General features: G+C 40.6%; 1 protein-coding gene across 4 annotated transcripts in view; it reads right to left on the bottom strand.

Annotated features, from left to right (window-relative positions):
* The window catches only part of SRRM3 (serine/arginine repetitive matrix 3), a 678443-nt gene that overhangs the window by 203087 nt on the left and 456068 nt on the right, over positions 1-19288 (bottom strand). For all 4 annotated transcript variants that reach the window (XM_077296283.1, XM_077296282.1, XM_077296284.1 and 1 more), the window contains exons 5-6: positions 10343-10444; positions 1429-1563 (exon numbers count right to left, since the gene is read on the bottom strand). In XM_077296283.1, coding sequence (XP_077152398.1) covers positions 1429-1563; positions 10343-10444 — 237 coding nt within the window. The remainder of the gene's footprint in view (positions 1-1428; positions 1564-10342; positions 10445-19288) is intronic.

The raw sequence follows: 19288 nt of genomic DNA, 5'->3' as shown, positions 1-19288 counted from the left end.
GCCCACAGGTACAGCTGCATGCCCAACTCATCAGCTTTTATTTGCTCCAGCCACGGTGGCAAGATGCAAACACTGAGTGCAGCTGCAATGGGCAGCACCTTTCAAAGAGTAATTGCTACTGCTGTGTTCTGCAGAACAGCTCCTGTTTTTTCCAATATGAGATGATCTGCGGGACTCGGCAGCGGCTGATAGAAATTGAATTGCGCTGTGCTCTGCTGCTCTGTTTTAAACAATGGCCCATGGTCTAAAATTAAAAATAATCATAAACTTATCTAGTGGACTTGTGCTATTCACTGGGACCGTACACCGTTTCCCCCACTGGTCTCATTTCCTCTTCGGGATTGAATTTCATTTTAACAGGGTTCTACAGTGCCTCATCTGAATAGAGCAGAGGTCTAAAGGGATCGCACCTCCAGGGATTGGGGAGTTATCTCTTATGTTGGACATAAGGGATAACTTCCAAACTGTGCATAACCACTTTAAGGGAAAATGCACTATGATGTAGTGCAGCGGATAAAACAGTTGCTTTGTCCACTGTATTGTCTGATAAAATTCTCACATGCACAGGGCTTAAATAAGAACATGGACAGTAGAAGTAGGGTGGGCCCCTTGGGTTCCTGGATTAAATTTCACCTGTGGGCCCTAGTCATCCCAATCCGACACTGACGATAAGAACTATAGCTTGCACCCAAAGACTTGGCTGCAATTTTTTTCACACTGCCACTCAATCATTGAACAGCCTCTTTCAATAACATTGGTCCAAGTGTTTTCTGTGTGCTCTCCGATTTTAACAAGGACAACCCACGTATGTGTAATACCAGCCCTTAAAGTCCGGTTACATTAGTAATCTTTGTGACACTTAACAACCGCCGATCAGCTACTTCTCTGATGACTAGCGGTCATTAAATTTCCTGTTTACACAGGCAGACCACATCAGATACAGATTGGACATTCTGTAATGCATCCATTTGGTCTGCATAGTTTGGAATTGTTTTCAGCAGAACTTACACAGAGCAATGCACTGCTGAGAACAATGATCGTGCAAACGAAAATATCATTTCACTTGACGCACAAACATTTGCTCGTCCATCAGGTAATCAGCAGCTTGTTTAGATTGTACGATTATGGTGAAATGAGCGTTCCTAAAATTCTGAGTCAGCACCAAAGCTTTTCAGTAGTCTGTTTTTTTTAATTAAAACTAATATACAAAACCTATTACTGATGTAAAGTTGCATAATAAACCTAAGAACATTTTATGGGACACAAGTGGATTAAAGGTTGTTTTTGATTAGAAAGGTCTATTGAGTTATTAAGTTCTAATTACCAACATATGGCATTTTACTGCAGGGAAGAAGTAATTGCTGCATATATTAAGTTAATAATCTCATAAATTATATTAAATATTGATTGTGCCTCAATGGCGATTACCTGTAGTCTCTATGGCCACTGTCATCTCGATACCAATCACTGTGACAATCACAGTCCAGGGTGTAGCCTTCTCCATACATAGAATACTCTGTGACACTTTCTTCTCCAGGAACCACATAATGGTTTTCAATTATTCTGGCAAGGGAATGAGAAAGAAAAAATATATTGCTTTAAAACACTTTAAAATAAATAAATACTACCTCCTCATTTCGCCCTCTCTCGGTTGGGAGTCCCTCAAAGCTCTGTCCTAGGGCCCCTACCTTTTTCCATCTAAACCCTTGGCCTAGGACAACTCATAAAGTCCCATGGCTTCCAGTACCACCTGTATGCGGACGACACTCAGATCTACCTCTCTGGCCCATATTGTCACCTCTCTGCTGTCCAGAATCCTGGAGTATCTATCAGCCATATCCTCCTTCTTCACCTCTCGCTTCCTAAAACTCAATGTAGACAAAACTGAACGCATCATCTTTCCCCCATCTCGGATATCCCCCCTACCTGATCTATTATGGTAAACGACATTACTCTCTCTGCCGCACCTGAAATCTTCTGCTTCGGGGTAACTCTCAACTCTGCCCTGTTCATCAAACCACATGTCCAAACTCTTGCCACCTCCTGTCACCTCCAACTCAAAAATATTTCCAGAATCCGTCCCTTCCTCAGCCCACAATCTACTAAAACTCTTGTGCATGCCCTCATCATCTCCCGCCTCGATTATTGCAACACCCTCCTCTGTATCCTCCCTGCTAACTCTCTTGCACCGCTCCAGTATGTCCTCAACTCTGCTGCCCGGCTAATCCACCTCTCTCCTCGCTACTGCCCTGCTTCTCCCCTCTGCAAATCCCTCCACTGGCTCCCAATTCCCCAACGAATCCAATTCAAACTACTAACACTGATCTACAAAGCCATCTGCAACCTGTCCCTTCCCTATATCTCTGAACTAATCTCCCAATATCTTCCCTCACGTAATCTTTGATCCTCCCAAGACCTCCTACTCTCCTCCACACTTATTCGTTCCTCACACAACCGCCTCCAAGATTTCTCTCGAATATCCCCATCCTCAACACGTCCGATTATCCACCACCCTCGGATCCTTTAGATGGAACCTGAAAACCCATCTCTTCAAGAAAGCCTACAGCCTGCAATAATTATTCTGCCATCTCACCACCACCCGAGCTGCAGCCTCATCACCACCATAGCTGCCACCTCACCACCACCAGAGCTGCCGCCTCACCACCACCAGAACTGCCGCCTCACCACCACCAGAGCTGCCGCACCCCTGACCTTCTGTCTCTTCCCCATTATCCCATAGAATGTAAGTCTGCAAGGACAGGGCCCTCTCCCCTCTGTTCCAGTCTGTCATTGTAAATTTGTTTACTGTAAGTGATATCTATAACTCTGTACATAACCCCTTTCTCATGTACAGCACCATGGAATTAATGGTGCTACATAAATAAATAACAATAATAAAATAAATGAAAAAAGAACAATATATCTTATTACAAAAAGACATACAAACATAGTTTACAACTGAGACGCAAATGTGTATTGCAACCTTGCATGTCCTAATTATGCACATATGTGTATATACGGTGTATATATATGTATGCATATATATATATATATTGGGAAAAAAAGGAACAACACAGTATTAAATTAGCGGGTGCTCAGGCCTCCTCAGCAATGCATCAAATACTTGCTCCAATCAATATAAAGGTAAATAGGAAGGCAGCACTCCATAGACCAGGGGTGGAGAACCTCAGGCCTCAGGGCCATTTACGGCCCTCGATGACCTTTTATCAGGCCCCCAAGCAGATTCTCAGGGACCGTATTCTTGGGCAAGGAGCTGTATTTTGATTGCCACAAGCTCATTAATTTCTTCTTGCTCTGTTAGCACACACAGGCAGTGTTCATTACTGAACACTGAAGGGCATGCAATTAAAGATTACGTCCTGAAACCAGTGCCAGAGTCAGGATGCACTTTGTGGGTGGAGTTTGTACGGCCCCTGAAGGATGGTATAAATATCCAAATGGCCCTTGGCAGAAAAAAGATTCCCCACCCCTGCCATAAACTTTCAAGTGAAAAAAGTGGATATATTCAGACCCACATGGCATAGTGACGTTTCGGCTCACACTGAGCTTTTCTCATGCACATGGCTTGACTGCTTGAGAAAGGCTCAGTGTGAGCCAAAACATCGCCATGCCATGTGGGTCTGAATAAATCCACTTTTTTCACTTGAAAGTCTATGGAGTGCCGCCTTCCTTTTTTCCTATATACACTCACCGGCCACTTTATTAGGTACACCTGTCCAACTTCTTGTTAACACTTAATTTCTAATCAGCCAGTCACATGGCGGCAACTCAGTGCATTTAGGCATGTAGACATGGTCAAGACAATCTCCTGCAGTTCAAACCGAGCATCAGTATGGGGAAGAAAGGTGATTTGAGTGCCTTTGAACGTGGCATGGTTGTTGGTGCCAGAAGGGCTGGTCTGAGTATTTCAGAAACTGCTGATCTACTGGGATTTTCACGCACAACCATCTCTAGGGTTTACAGAGAATGGTCCGAAAAAGAAAAAAAATCCAGTGAGCGGCAGTTCTGTGGGCGGAAATGCCTTGTTGATGCCAGAGGTCAGAGGAGAATGGGCAGACTGGTTCGAGCTGATAGAAAGGCAACAGTGACTCAAATCGCCACCCGTTACAACCAAGGTAGGCCTAAGAGCATCTCTGAACGCACAGTGCGTCGAACTTTGAGGCAGATGGGCTACAGCAGCAGAAGACCACACCGGGTACCACTCCTTTCAGCTAAGAACAGGAAACTGAGGCTACAATTTGTACAAGCTCATCGAAATTGGACAGTAGAAGATTGGAAAAACGTTGCTTGGTCTGATGAGTCTCGATTTCTGCTGCGACATTCGGATGGTAGGGTCAGAATTTGGCGTAAACAACATGAAAGCATGGATCCATCCTGCCTTGTATGGAGCATCTTTGGGATGTGCAGCCGACAAATCTGCGGCAACTGTGTGATGCCATCATGTCAATATGGACCAAAATCTCTGAGGAATGCTTCCAGCACCTTGATGAATCTATGCCACGAAGAATTGAGGCAGATCTGAAGGCAAAAGGGGGTCCAACCCGTTACTAGCATGGTGTACCTAATAAAGTGGCCGGTGAGTGTATATCCGAGTATCTTGGGCGTCCTCTGATAATATATTTGAGTCCCTGTGGCTGCATGTTTTGTGGCTCTTAGATAGCCGCAACACATGTGGGGATTGCCTAAAAACAACAGCACGGGAGCCTCGAGGAAAGCGAGTGCTGACACAGCGGGAACGGCGCCAGCATGGGAGGTGATTTTAAGCTTTTTTAATTTATCGGGACCAAGTGTGGGGTATGAGAAGGAGTTGTCCAAGTAGTGGACAACTTCTGTAAGGCAAACCTCTTACCTAAAAAACAACCAACAATTGCTAGTAATTAAAGAATACAAAATGTGTCACTTTATGTCCTTATAGACAGTCCTGCTCAACGTTATTGGCACCCTTGTTGAATATCTTGTGAAAAAAATGCATCAAGTGAAATAGTTTTCTGTATAGAGCACTTGTGTTAAACACAAAAGAGCAAATGATAAACAATACATTTAAAACAAAAAACAATGGGAGGGAAAAATAGAAAAACCTAAAGTTTGCCGTGACACTGGTATTGGCATCCTTTACATTAAATTAGTATGGAAACACATTTTGACTCGCCTGTGGTAAATCACAAATGAGAATCACACGTGATTGTTGGTGCCCATGCTACATGAATTAGCCAATGAATGATGACTTCAGTGTTTTAAAAACTCACATGGTAGGCCCTGTTCCTTTGTCACAATGGTGAAGACAAAGGAGCCGTCTGAGGACATCTGAACTGCTGTTATTAGCAAACACAAGACTTCCAAAGGGTATAAGCAATTTCCAAAGAACTTGGTATCCCAGTTTCAACAGTGCGCAATGTTATAAAGAAGTTTGCCAAGCAAGGAACTGTCAAGAACCATCCTGACAAGAGATGTCTTTGAAGGTTGGTGCGAATGGTGGAAAAAGTACCACGTCAAACATCCAATGACCTGAAGGCCAACCTGGAACTGTCTGGGGTCATGGTTTCAACAAGTATCATACGACGCACACCAAACCAAGCAGAGCTTAATGGGTGAAGGCTAAGGAAGAAACCATTGCTGAAGAAAAGACATAAAAAAGAACAACTGATCTTTGCCAAAGAGTACCTTGACAAACCACAATCCTTTTGGGAAAATGTTCTGTAGACAAATTAAATAAAAATAGAGCTTTTTGGCAATGCAAAGCAACAGTTTGTTTATAGATGGCAAAATGAAGCGTATAAGGAGAAAACGACCCTACCAACAGTTAAGCATGGTGGAGGATCCATAATGCTGTGGGGTTGCTTTGCTGCATCTGGTACTAGAGTCCTTGACCGTATAATAGGAATCATGAAATCAGAGAATTATCAAGAGATTTTAGAGCAAAATGTCCTACCCAGTGTAAGAAAACTTGGTTAGAGTTGAAGATCATGGGTCCTCCAGCAAGACAATGACCCAAATCACATATCCGAAAGTACACGGGAATGGTTGAAAAAGAAAAAATTGACTGTTTTAAAATGGGCAGCAATGAGTCCTGACCTCAATCTCACTGAAAATCTTTGAGAAGAGCTGAAATCTGCCATCGGGAAAAAGAACAAACTGCAAATGGAGAGTGGGAGAAAATACAGCTGAGAAGTGCAAGAAGATTATAGATGGCTACAAGAAACGTTTGGAGACTGTCATCAATGCCAAAGGGTGTGCAAGCAAGTATGAATTAGGGGTGCCTTTATTGCTGTACATGTTTGAAATTGCAACATGTAAGTTGAAAAGCAATATTTTATTGTTGTGTTACTTTGGACCACTATTTAAAAAATCCTGAGGACATAACTTTGGTACATTCCCATTTATTTCTGTAGATATTGTACAGTCTTTGAGAAAAAGTAATGGGTGCCAATATTGTTGACCAACACTGTATTACACAAAGGATCACTCAGAATACAGGCTCTAGATCTAAATACAATAGGGTTACAATGGTGCTTTTAAGAAGTCCTTAGCAGATTAACATTAATTTCTCTTTTTGTAAAGAATGACAATTTTTCCAGCAGTTGAAAGATAACCTGCAAAATGTAATCTGGTTGTCTTTAAAAAAAAAGAAGGAATTATAAAGATGTTATTGTTATTATGTGGAAATCTTCTTATGTCATGTTTGAGGTGATTGGGGCCACAAGAAAATTAATACTGTACATTGCACAATATTTGTCATGTGAAAACATGACATTGTAATTTATATCGCAAGAAATATAAGAAAAATGCATTGTTTTGTGATTTAAATAAATAATGAATAAAAATGCAACAATTAAAGGGATTGTCCTCGATTTACGTAGAAACCCATGATGGACCTTTAGGAATGGTCATCAGTATCAGCAGGATCAGATTGTTCATCAGAGTCCCTGAAGTGAATGGGAGTAGAGCTGCAGTACCCAATACCAGCTAAAACACAGTATACAGAATTGTGATATCCCAGCTGTTTACATTCAGACAACAAATGGATGGGGGAACTGCATGTCAGACTTCCACCAATCTGATAACAACCCCCAATCAGTATATACGGGTATGCAGGTCTTTGAAATGCAAATCCATCAACACCTTTATATCTTCTATCTGTTGCTGCACTTTGGAGAAATTAACATTTTCGTTCAATGTAAATTAGGTGTTAAGTGCTTTGGGTGTTACAGAGCACTTAATTAACTTTTGCCTCCAGAGCCTGTTTCCCTGCACAGCACCAACCTCTTCAGCATGATTGGTAGCTCACTGCCTATGTAATGCCAGGCACCAGGCATGGAAATCAGACAGTGAGCTATCAATCAAGATAAAGAGGCTGGTGTTGGGCGGGGAAACAAGCTCTGGAGGCAAAGGTTAATTAACGTCTTATTTGCATATGACTGAAAATGCTAATTTATCAGGAATTCTGCAAGAGTTGGCAGGTATAAAGGTGTAGATGGATTTAACATAGTAACATAGTTAGTAAGGCCGAAAAAAGACATTTGTCCATCCAGTTCAGCCTATATTCCTATATTCCATCATAATAAATCCCCAGATCTACGTCCTTCTACAGAACCTAATAATTGTATGATACAATATTGTTACGCTCCAGGAAGACATCCAGACCTCTTGAACCCCTCGACTGAGTTCGCCATCACCACCTCCTCAGGCAAGCAATTCCAGATTCTCACTGCCCTAACAGTAAAGAATCCTCTTCTATGTTGGTGGAAAAACCTTCTCTCCTCCAGACGCAAAGAATGCCCCCTTGTGTCCGTCACCTTCCTTGGTATAAACAGATCCTCAGCAAGATATTTGTATTGTCCCCTTATATACTTATACATGGTTATTAGATCACCCCTCAGTCGTCTTTAGACTTAGATTTTACCATTTTAATCTGGTTGTTTTTCCCCATACATAATTTTTATGATTTTATTTTCTCTTAAATGTGCGACTCGTGATGGATCTGATGACTGAGATTGGCGGATCTTCAAAATATTCTAGTACCGGAACTAATTAGCACATCATTATTTCGGAAACAACTGGGCATCAATAAATTAGAGGTCCGAATGTCAATGGCAGTAAAACAAGAATATACTGGAGATAGATGACTTCTATAGTACTTGTACCTAATACTTTGGATCCATCTGGAAACTAACGCTACATAAGCCAGCATGAGCTCCCAGACACAAGTTGTATAAAAAGTTAGATAACAACCAAATATTTCTCAAAATATCCTGAAATTCAATGTTAGGCCAACAAATGCACGGCTAAGTGGATTTGCCAATTCCACTGCCATTGTAAAGTAAAATAAGTATTGTGCATTAAGTATAAAGGAACATTTCAATAAAATAGCCCTCAGCTACGTGAAAAAGCTTGCCATTCATTCCATTTCATTTCACTTGAAAGCTTTTGTTACTAAATTTGTTCTGGAACAGTCTGTAGGTTGTGATACTTGTAATTAACAAATGCAGCAATGTTATTGGAGGGCCTTTAAGACCCCAAAGTAACAAACTAAAAGGCAAAGATTCAGTAGAAAACAAAAGGGGACACAATAAAACAAATCATTCTTCACGATTTAACCTGGTTAAACTGATAATTGTCAAATATAATCGTAATCACATATCAGTAATGAATTGGTACAGTATATCTATGACAAAAGTACTAACTTTTATTAAGACAGGATTACAACAAAAACATGTAAGGAAATGTACTTTGCTAGCAGGAACTATGACAACAGGCAAATATATGATTTAGGATGTACTTTCTTAATGGGAATCTGTCAGCAGGTTTTTGCTACCTCATTGGATAGCAGCATGATGTAGGGGCAGAGACCCTGATTCCAGTGATGTATCACTTAGCTTACTGGGTGCAGCAGTTGAAATAAAACCCCCGATTTTTCTGCAGCAGATATAGCAGTGCTTAAATGCTCAGTCCTGTATATCCTCCCACCCCCCCAACCACTAATTGGCAGCTGTGTACACTGTATATTGACAGAAAGCTGCTAATTAGTGGTAGGGGCAGGGTTATACAGAGCAGTTGACTAGGAGGCACGAGACACTTAGTCCTGTAGTGATAATCTTCTGCTGATAAAACACTGATTTTATAGAAATAACAACACACATCCTAGTAAATGAAACATTGCTGGAATCAGTGACTCAGCCACTAGATCATGTTGCTCTCAAATTACACAGGAAAAACCTGATGAAAGATTCACTTTATCATCTCAAATAAAAAAGGGTGTTTTAATGTGAAACTGATTCAATATTGTATAAAAGTCAAAAGTGCAAGAGTCACTGAAGAGATAAGTCAGGCATGTCATTGATCGGAGTGATGTTGCTAGATTGTATGTAACTAGCTCTGTCTTAAAAATTTTCCTATGTACATGGGCCCTTCACCCTGTCATATTGAAAATGGAATCTGATGTGTAGGCAGGATATTAATGAGTTGAGCAGGAAGAAGCTGATATGTGGGAAAAGTTTCAGTGAAGCTTGTATTTTATTTATTGAAATCTTTAGTGCTTGTATACATTTGAGTCCATTGGGCGCTCCTATTCAGAAATTGATAGTCATCCCTATATGAGATGGCATGCAGAGATGGTGGACAATAGCTAGTATTGTAGCCTTACAGTGCAGGGGTTCTGAGTTCAAATCCAAGGTCAATATTTGAAAGTATTTTGTATGCTCTCCCTGTGTGTTGAATGCGTGTACTCAGTTTTTTTTCATACTTCATACTCCAAAGGCATGTTGATAGGGAATTTAGATTGTGAGCCCCAATGGAGACAGTGATGTAAAATGGTGTGGAGATGAATAGTGCTATATAAGGGGATAAAATGACTCATATGTATACAAACACCAGGAGTTTCAACGCATATAATATACAAGTTAGGACAGAGACAGACTGCCGTATTTCTTGTGCGAGAATCGCATGGTAAACCTTGTACTGGCTGACTGCTCTCCTGACCTGAGCTTGACAGCTGCATAAAAATGCATCATACTGTCTTGCTCAGGTCAGGAGAGGTGCCAGGCCAGTGCATGCACAATGTGACAGCTTCCCTTTAAAGGGTACCTATCAATTTATTTTTGATTTAATATCTAGTCCCTTTCTAACGTGTGCAGCAGATCAGTATTGCGACCCTAATTGATCACTCAATACACCACTTTGCACAGCACTGCACAGCAGGCAGAAGCGCTGAGCTCCAGCATGAAGGCGTACAGACTGGTGTACTGGTTCAATATTAAGTCTTTGAGCCTGTACACCACTGAGGATGCTGAAAATATTTTAAATAAAGGAGTATATAGTTGCTTACATCTGACGACCATGTTGATCTTCTCTTGTCAGCACTCCTTCTTTTTCCATGAGCATTTGCCGAAAAGTACTCACTTTCTGGCGTATTTCCTCTTCCGAATACCTAAAATGAGAGGGAAAAATTGTTATTACAGTCTTCAGTTCTACAATAAATGTTTTACAAGCCAATGTTTAGAAACAAACTCGTTACATTGGGAGCCTGGCTGTCATTCATTGCTGATGTAGAAGGACATCAAGGTCAACTATCTCAGCTCCTTGACATATAGAACATTGGGTGCGGGGAGGCATTAAGTGACTCTTCAAGGGGTTGTCCTATTATAAATTTACTCTGATCATGCAAAACACATATTATAATCATAATCGATTAAAAAATGCTATAATGACTACAAATTTCTGTTACATATTTGTTATGGCTTCCTTTGTGTTGATTTGATTACTTCTCAGAATTTCTACCAAAAGTGTCCAGTGTAGATCACATATGTTCATCACCACCTGGATCCACTTCATCCCAAATTAAATAGAAATTTGGCGATGGAATCAAAACAATGACAAAGGGCGACATAATGAGAATGAATATTACAAGTAAACCTAGATATAAGCTTTTTTTATTTATCCAATCCTAATTTTCTGTTTCCAATTGCAAACTTGAATTAAATGACTAATCACCTTGAATATGCAGTCCGATCTGTGGGCAGCATGATATAGAGAAGAAGCTGAGCTGAATGATATGTAGATTTGCTGGAAAAGAGTCAGTATAACTTGTTTTATTCATTGAAACTTCTGGTGTTTGTATACATATCAGTCCAGTGGGCGGTCCTACTCAGTGATTGGCAGCTTTCTGTGTGTACATTCCTACAGGGCCCACCCACTGGACTGATATGTATAGAGACACCAGGGATTTTAATGAATAAAACACAAGTTTTACTGAAACTTTTGCCACAAAAATGCATAACAATCTGATCGGCTTCTCGTGCTCTATAATTTTCTGCTTGCTGAGCAGATAACATTTTGAAAATATCAGTTTCCCTTTAAGGACTTCACATACTAGACTACAGTTTATGACTGACACTTTATAAGGTTTGATTCAATATACAATACTTGACTTCCATCTATATCACTGCGGGATGTTTTCACTGTGTTCACTGAACCATGGTCCTCTGGTGTACAGTATATGACGTGAATAAATGTTATGTCAGATTTCGGTGTGCATTATGCCAACAGTATAACGGTAAACATCTTAGAAATCTGCGCATGTATTTACTACTAATCTACACCGTTCTGAAAGGAAGTTTAGTAAATCAGTCACGAATGTCCAGAAGAAGCAGAGGTTACATAGCTCTGTGTGGTGCAGGAGAGACAGTGGCATACGAGGAATATGCAATTTAAATATGGTGCAGATGCGAGTCCTGTATAGGCACCAATGCCAACACTCGTAGGTTGTCTGGAAAGTCTCTCATAAATGTAAAACACTCATGGATTCTTTGAAGAGTAAAAAAGCCGCCCAAAAAGACAGACTTTATACGATAACAGCGGTCAGTCAATAAGGCCACATTCACATGTTGAGTATGGCGATTTTTTTTACCTCAGTATTTATAAGCCAAAACCTGGAGTGGGTGATAAATCCAGAAGTGATGAAGTGTTTCTATTATACTTTTCCTCTAATTGTTCCACTCCTAGTTTTCGCTTATGAATACTGAGGTAAAAAACTCACCAAATACTCAACATGTGCATGTGGCCTAACTTAACTACTAAAGTGAACACTTTCCCGCCACTTATCTCTGCTGCTACACCTCAGCTCCAAGAAAGAATGTCACAACTGACTGCCTGCTTGTGGCAAGCTGGCCACTTGATATAGTTTTTTAACTAAAAAAATAATGTCTGACAATGATTTAGGTTGCTCTCTCTGTCTGGTATTGTATAAAGGAGAACACTCTGGATAGCACTGCGCATCTGGGCACTGTCTAACAATAAAGTACCGTACTCCCTAATTGGCACTATTAATTTGTTGTGAACTCTGTGACTAGCACAATGGCGAGGTACCCTCTTGGGTTGGATGCGAAAATATTAGGTTGGCAATGATTATTGAGAACACTCTGCAGATGTATTTTTCATGCCTGAAATTTATCCCTTTGGTGACGGGGCCAAATTTTTAGAATCTGACCAGTGTCACTTTATGTGGTAATGACTCTGAAACGCTTCAACATATCCCAGTAACTTTCAGACTGTTTTTTCATGACACATTGTACTTTATGATGATAGTAAACTTAGGTTGATATGTTTTGTGTTTATTTACTAAAAATATCAGAAATTTGAGAAAAATGTTAAAAAATTCGCAATTGCCAAACTTTCAAGGATTATCCCTTTAAGGCTGGTTTCACATTTGCGTTTTTTGCCGCTGCGTTTTAGCGCAAAAAAACGCATGCGTTTTTTTCCCTATATTTAACATTAAAAACGCATGCGTTTTTTTATGCGTTTTGCCGCGTTTGACGACGCATGCGTCTTTTCTATGCTTGCGTTTTGTTGCAGAAATGCAACATGTAGTAATTTCTAGAGGCGTTTTTTTGCCGCAAAAAAACACATGCGTTATATTGCGGCAAAAAAACGTATTGCTGTCTATGTAAACGCATGCATTTTTAAGCACATGCGTTTGGTTGCGTTTTAAACGCATGCGTTTCAATAGAAAAAAACAAGAATACACACTGATAAGCCACCCCCCACCATCAAGGTGATAAAGGGATCCAAACCCTAACCCTATCCCTACCCCTAACCCTACCCCTAACCCTAAAGCCGGTAATTCAATTGCCGGCTTTTCATTTCTCCTGCCTAAACCCGACATGATATGAGACATGGTTTACATACAGTAAAGCATGTCATATCCCCCTTTTTTTTTGCATATTCCACACTACTAATGTTAGTAGTGTGTATGTGCAAAATTTCGGCGCTGTAGCTATTAAATTTAAGGGTTAAATCGCGGAAAAAATTGGCGTGGGCTTCCGCGCAATTTTCTACGCCAGAGTGGTAAAGCCAGTGACTGAGGGCAGATATTAATAGCCTGGAGAGGGTCCACGGTTATTGGCCCCCCTGGCTAAAAACATCTGCCCCCAGGCACCCCAGAAAAGGCACATCTGTGCAAATCTATCTATCCATGGACTGTGTGTGTTCTTTTGCCATTAGGTGTGGACACTACAGCCCCAATTAATCAAGAATGGCAATGTTGGAATAACACGCTCCTAAATGATGAAGAATCATACGCCTCATAATGGATTTAGAATGTCTGACAATTGGGAAGTATATTCCAAATAATTGGCAAAGCACGTCTTGGAGATGGGAGTGGGAGGTTCGGATTATAGATGAGGCTAGTATTAGGTCATTAGCAGAACGGAGTGCATGGGTCAGGTAATAGACTGAAACAAGAGAGGAGATGTAGGGTGATGCTGAACTGTAAAGAGCTTTGCAGGTGAGACTGATAAGATTATGTTGAACTCTGTAGCGGATGGGCAACCAGTGCAACAACTGGTACAGGGTGGAGGCATCGGTGTAGCAGTTGGAAAGGAATATGATCTTGGCTACTGCATTTACGATGGATTGGAGAGGAAAGAGTTTAGCAAGAGGAAGACCGATCAGTAGAGTTGCAATAGTGTAGATGAGAATGAATAAGAGCTACAATAAGAGTTTTTGCAGAGTGAAAGGTAAAATAAGGTTGAATTCTATAGAAGTTTTTGAGGTGTAGGTGACATGAGCAAGTGAGTCATCGGATGTAGGGGTAAATGAAAAATCTGAATCAAGTGTGACCCCAAGGCAGTGGGCATGTTGATGGGGAGTAATGGTAGAACTACACACAGGCATAGGTAGAATAGTGGAGAGAGGAAACACAAAGAGTTCAGTTTTTGACAGATTCAGTTTTAGACAGAGTGAGGACATAATGTTAGACACAGCAGAAAGACAATCAATGGTGTTTTGTAATAATGAAAGCATGATGTCTAGAGATGATGTGTATAATAGGGTGTCATCAGCATAGACATGGTACTGAAAACTGAATCTACTGATTGTTTGTCCTACAGGGGCAATAAATAAGGAGGAGGGGGCTTAGGACTGATCCTTGAGGAACCGTGCCAGTAAGGTCAAAAGGAGAGGAAAGACAGCCAGCAAAAGATACAGTAAAGGAGCAGTCAGAGAGGTAGGAGGAGAACCAGGGAGAATGGTATCTTTGAGACCAATTGATCGGAGCATAGCGAAGAGGAGTTGGTGATCCATAGTGTCAAATGCTGCAGAGAGATCCAGGAGAATCAGCAGGGAGTAGTGACCATTAGATTTAGATAATAGTAGATAATTAGAGACTTTAGTGAGGGAAGTTTCAGTAGAGTGCAAAGAGCGGAAACCAGATTGTAGAGGGTCAAGAAGAGAGTTACCGTATACACTCGAGTATAAATCGAAATTTTCAGCCCATTTTTTGGGGCTGAAAGTCCCCCTCTCGGCTTATACTCGAGTTATACCCAGGGGTCGGCGGGGAGGGGGAGCGGGTGCTGTCTAATTATACTCACCTGCTCCTGGCGCGGTCCCTGCAGGTCCCTGCTTTCCCAGCGCTGCAGATTCTTCCTGTAGTGAGCGGTCACATGGTACCGCTCATTACATTAATGAATATGCGGCTCCACCTCCCATAGGGGTGGAACCACATATTCATTACTGTAATGAGCGGTAACGGTGACCGTTCAATACAGGAAAAAGCTGCGGCCCCGGGGAAGCAGGGACTGCACTGCACCAGGAGCAGGTGAGTATAACGATGGAGGGGAGCGCTGCGCTGCGCGATATTCACCTGCTCCTCATTCCGGCGCCGCTCCGTCTTCAGCGTCTTCTGCAGTGACGCTCAGGTCAGAGGGTGTGGTGACGTGGTTAGTGCGCGCCCTCTGCCTGAACGTCAGTGCAGAAGACGCTGAAGATGGAGCGGCGCCGGAACGAGGAGCAGGTGAATATTTAAAGTGCCAGGGGCCTGAGCGACGGAGAGGTGAGTATGTGTTTTTTTTTTTTTTTTATCGCAGCAACAGCAAATGGGGCAAGTGTCTATATGGAGCATCTTATGGGGCATAATCAACGTTTGTGCAGCACTATATGGCGCAAATATCTTTATGGAGCATCTTATGGGGCATAATCAACGTTTGTGCAGCACTATATGGCGCAAATATCTTTATGGAGCATTTTATGGGGCCATAATCAGTGTTTGTGCAGCACTATATGGCGCAAATATCTTTATGGAGCATGTTATGGGGCCATAATCAACGTTTGTGCAGCACTATATGGCGCAAATATCTTTATGGAGCATCTTATGGGGCCATAATTAACGTTTGTGGAGCATTGTGTCTATATAGAGCATATTATGGGGCCATAATCAAGGTTTGTGCAGCACTATATGGGGCAAATATCTTTATGGAGCATCTTATGGGGCCATAATCAACATTTGTGCAGCATTATATTGGGCAAATGTGTCTATGGAGCATCTTATGCGGCCATTATTAACCTTTATGCAGGATTATATGGGGCATATTTTAATATGGAGAATCTTATGGGGCCATCATAAACGTTATGGAGCATTATATGGGGCTCCTGATTCAATATGGATATTCAAAAACACTTAACCTACTGATGTCTCAATTAGTTTTACTTTTATTGGTATCTATTTTTACTTTTGACATTTACCGGTAGCTGCTACATTTTCCACCCTAGGCTTATACTCGAGTCATTAAGTTTTCCCAGTTTTTTGTGGCAAAATTAGGGGGGTCGGCTTATACTCGAGTATATACGGTATATGAGAGACAGCGGATTAGATGGGAGTGGACCAATCGTTGCAGAAGTTTAGAGATGATGGGAAAATTAGAGACAGGTCTGTAGGTAGCAGCACAGTTCTGGTTGAGGGATGGATTTTTAAATAGTAGGTGTATGCTGGTGTGTTTAAATGAGGAGGGAAAGATGCCAGATGAGAGAGAATAAATATTTTACTTACATGAGTGGTGACAGCCAGGGAAAGGGAGTGGAGGAGATGTGAGGGAATAGGGTCACTGTTTCATGTAGTAGGGCGAGAAGATGCAAGGAGCCAGTTTACTTCTTCTTCAGTGATTGGTTCAAATGGTCAAATACAAAAAATGACTTAGATGCAGTTAAAGTGGGAGGAGAATGCATAAAATTAGGGTATTGGGACAAGATTTATTGTCGGATATGGTAAATTTTTTATTAGAAATAACTGGCCAGATTATCAGCGCTGAGGTCAGTGGTGGGGGCCTGTACTCTTAAATTGACGAGAGAATGAAAAGTGTCAAAAAGTCATTTAGGATTTTTGGACAGAGCAGTGATAAAGATGTTGAAGTAGGTTTGTTTGGACAGGTGAAGGGCAGAATTGTATGTTTTAAGCATAAACTTATAATGGATGAAATCTTCAGCTAGATTAAAATTTCTCCACAGACATTCAGCCCACTTGGAACACTGCTGAAGAAATTGTGTTTGCAGTGTGTGCAAGGGTTGCTGCCACCTGTGCTGAGTTGTTCTATGTGTAGGAGATGCGGCTTCATCCAGGGCACTTTGCAATGTTTCATTATAATGTTTCAGTGCAGGGTCTGATCATGAGGAGGAGATTACGGCCAATAATGACTGCACATTGTTCTTAAGTTTCTGGGTTTTAATGGCATGTATATTTCTACAGGGTGGGCCATTTGTTTGGATACACCTAAATAAAATGGGAATGGTTGGTAATATCAACTTCCTGTTTGTGGCACGTTAGTATATGGGAGGGGGGAAAACTTTAAAAGATGGGTGGTGACCATGGTGGCCATTTTGAAGTTGGCCATTTTGGATCCAATTTTATTTTTTCCAATGGGAAAATTACTGAGAATTTCACAAGAAAAACAATGGTGTGCTTGGTTTTAACGTAACTTTATTATTTCATGAGTTATTTACGAGTTTATGTCCAACTGATGAATCAACTGGCCCATGATGACCAATCCACTTTCCAGGCTACCAAGGTCTCCCGGTCTGACCCCCTTAGACTGTTATCTTTGGGGTCATCTGAAGGCAACTGTCTATGCTGTGAAGATACAAGATGTGCAGCATCTGAAACAACGGATACTGGAAGCCTGTGCTAGCATTTCTTCTGCGGTGTTGCTATCAGTGTGTCAAGAGTGGGAGAAGAGAGTTGCATTGACTATCCAACACAATGGGCAGCACTTCGAACACATTTTATAAGTGGTCATAAACTCATAAATAACTCATGAAAGAATAAAGTTATATTAAAACCAAGCACACACCATTGTTTTCTTGTGAAATTCTCAATAATTTTGATGTGTCACATGACCCTCTTCCCATTGGAAAAAATGAAGTTGGATCCAAAATGGCTGACTTCAAAATGGCCGCCATGGTCACCACCCATTTTGAAAAGTTCCCCCCTCCCATATACTAATGTGCCACAAACAGGAAGTTGATATCACCAACCATTTCCATTTTATTTAGGTGCATCCATATAAATAGCCCACCCTGTATTAAGTATGGTAACTTGGGATGTCCTGAGTGGGGTGACGGTTCTTGACAAGAGAAAGAAGGTTGCGGTCACAGAGCGGGAGATGCGAGTTAATTAATTCATGCACTCAGCAGAGATGGAAGATCAGATCTAGAGTTGTATCACACCCCATGCCCTGATAACCAGCTCAATCCAATTTGGTGCAGCTGGTTAAAACTGCAGTGAAAACACCAAATGTTTCGACATTTTTGCACAACTTTGCATTGGACAAAAACATTGCAACTTTTCAAAGTGATTAGGCATAATCGGTTTAATGAATTGGAGCCTATATTCTTCCCTGGTCATATAAACTCTTTGTCCTGTCCAGTATCTTCTAGTATCTCAATGAGTTAAATAAAATATCAAGACCATGGAAAAGAGACCCACATTTATTTTGTATGGTTCAGAACAAGTTGAAATGTCATTAAAAGTCATTATTTAGTACTATACATAAGAATCTTTCCAAATAGTCCTTACTTGTAGTTTAGCTCCAAGAATATTTTGATCTTAATATACAAAGATTATTGCATGGGCTCTATGAATTCTTTAAGAACCACAGAGAAATAAAATCATTGGAAGCCATTCTGCCATATATATTTAAATTAACTCCATACAATAAGATTAACTTATACTTTAGAACCATTTTAGCCCTATGGAATTCTATCATTTGAATATTTTTTATTTTATTCTTTCTTCTTGTATTTCTCCTTTTAGTTTTAAAGCAAAATTTATACATTCAATTTTGTATGATAAGCACATATGTAGCGAAATATAATTTCTATCAACATAAAATAAAATTATTCATGTGCAAAGCTGGAGTAAAAGCAAATAAAAACCCCTCAAATGCAATTCAAAAATATATTTTCTACACTTTTGGTAAATGTGTAATTTTCTGTTCTTTGCAATATCAAACAGAAACCCTTTTAAAATGATGGATTGAAATGGATGGTTGACGCTGCCATAGAAACAGTGAAGGACTAAGAAGAAAAATGACTGAATACCTCTACAAAAGTAATGACTGACATGTATGAATGTGCTTCTTAATGCTGGATTCTATTAGGATAGAATAGTAACATCGGTGAAGACAGCAACCAATTTAATCTAGTCCGGTGTGCAAATGGCAACACTACAACACAGGCATATTGGAACAATTGAAAAAAAGCATACTGAGTGTAGGAAATATTTATTTTCAAAGAATTATAGTATTCCTCCTGTGCTATTCCATGAAATATGCAATAGACAGAAATTAGTAGGATACAAAAATGCATTTTATACCTATATTTACCATTTTGTGAAAATTGCGCATGTTGCGAAAAATTACACAACAGTTTTTCCCCATAGAACACTCATTCACTAATGTCTCATGTCCATTTAAAGTTGTTGTACTCTTTAAGAAAAGTTTTTCCTTTA

This window comes from Ranitomeya variabilis, chromosome 3, assembly GCF_051348905.1.
Source record: "Ranitomeya variabilis isolate aRanVar5 chromosome 3, aRanVar5.hap1, whole genome shotgun sequence".
In the NCBI taxonomy this organism is placed as follows: domain Eukaryota; kingdom Metazoa; phylum Chordata; class Amphibia; order Anura; family Dendrobatidae; genus Ranitomeya; species Ranitomeya variabilis.
The sequence above is the reverse complement of the archived record's forward strand: the minus strand, read 5'-3'. Positions and strand labels throughout refer to the sequence as shown.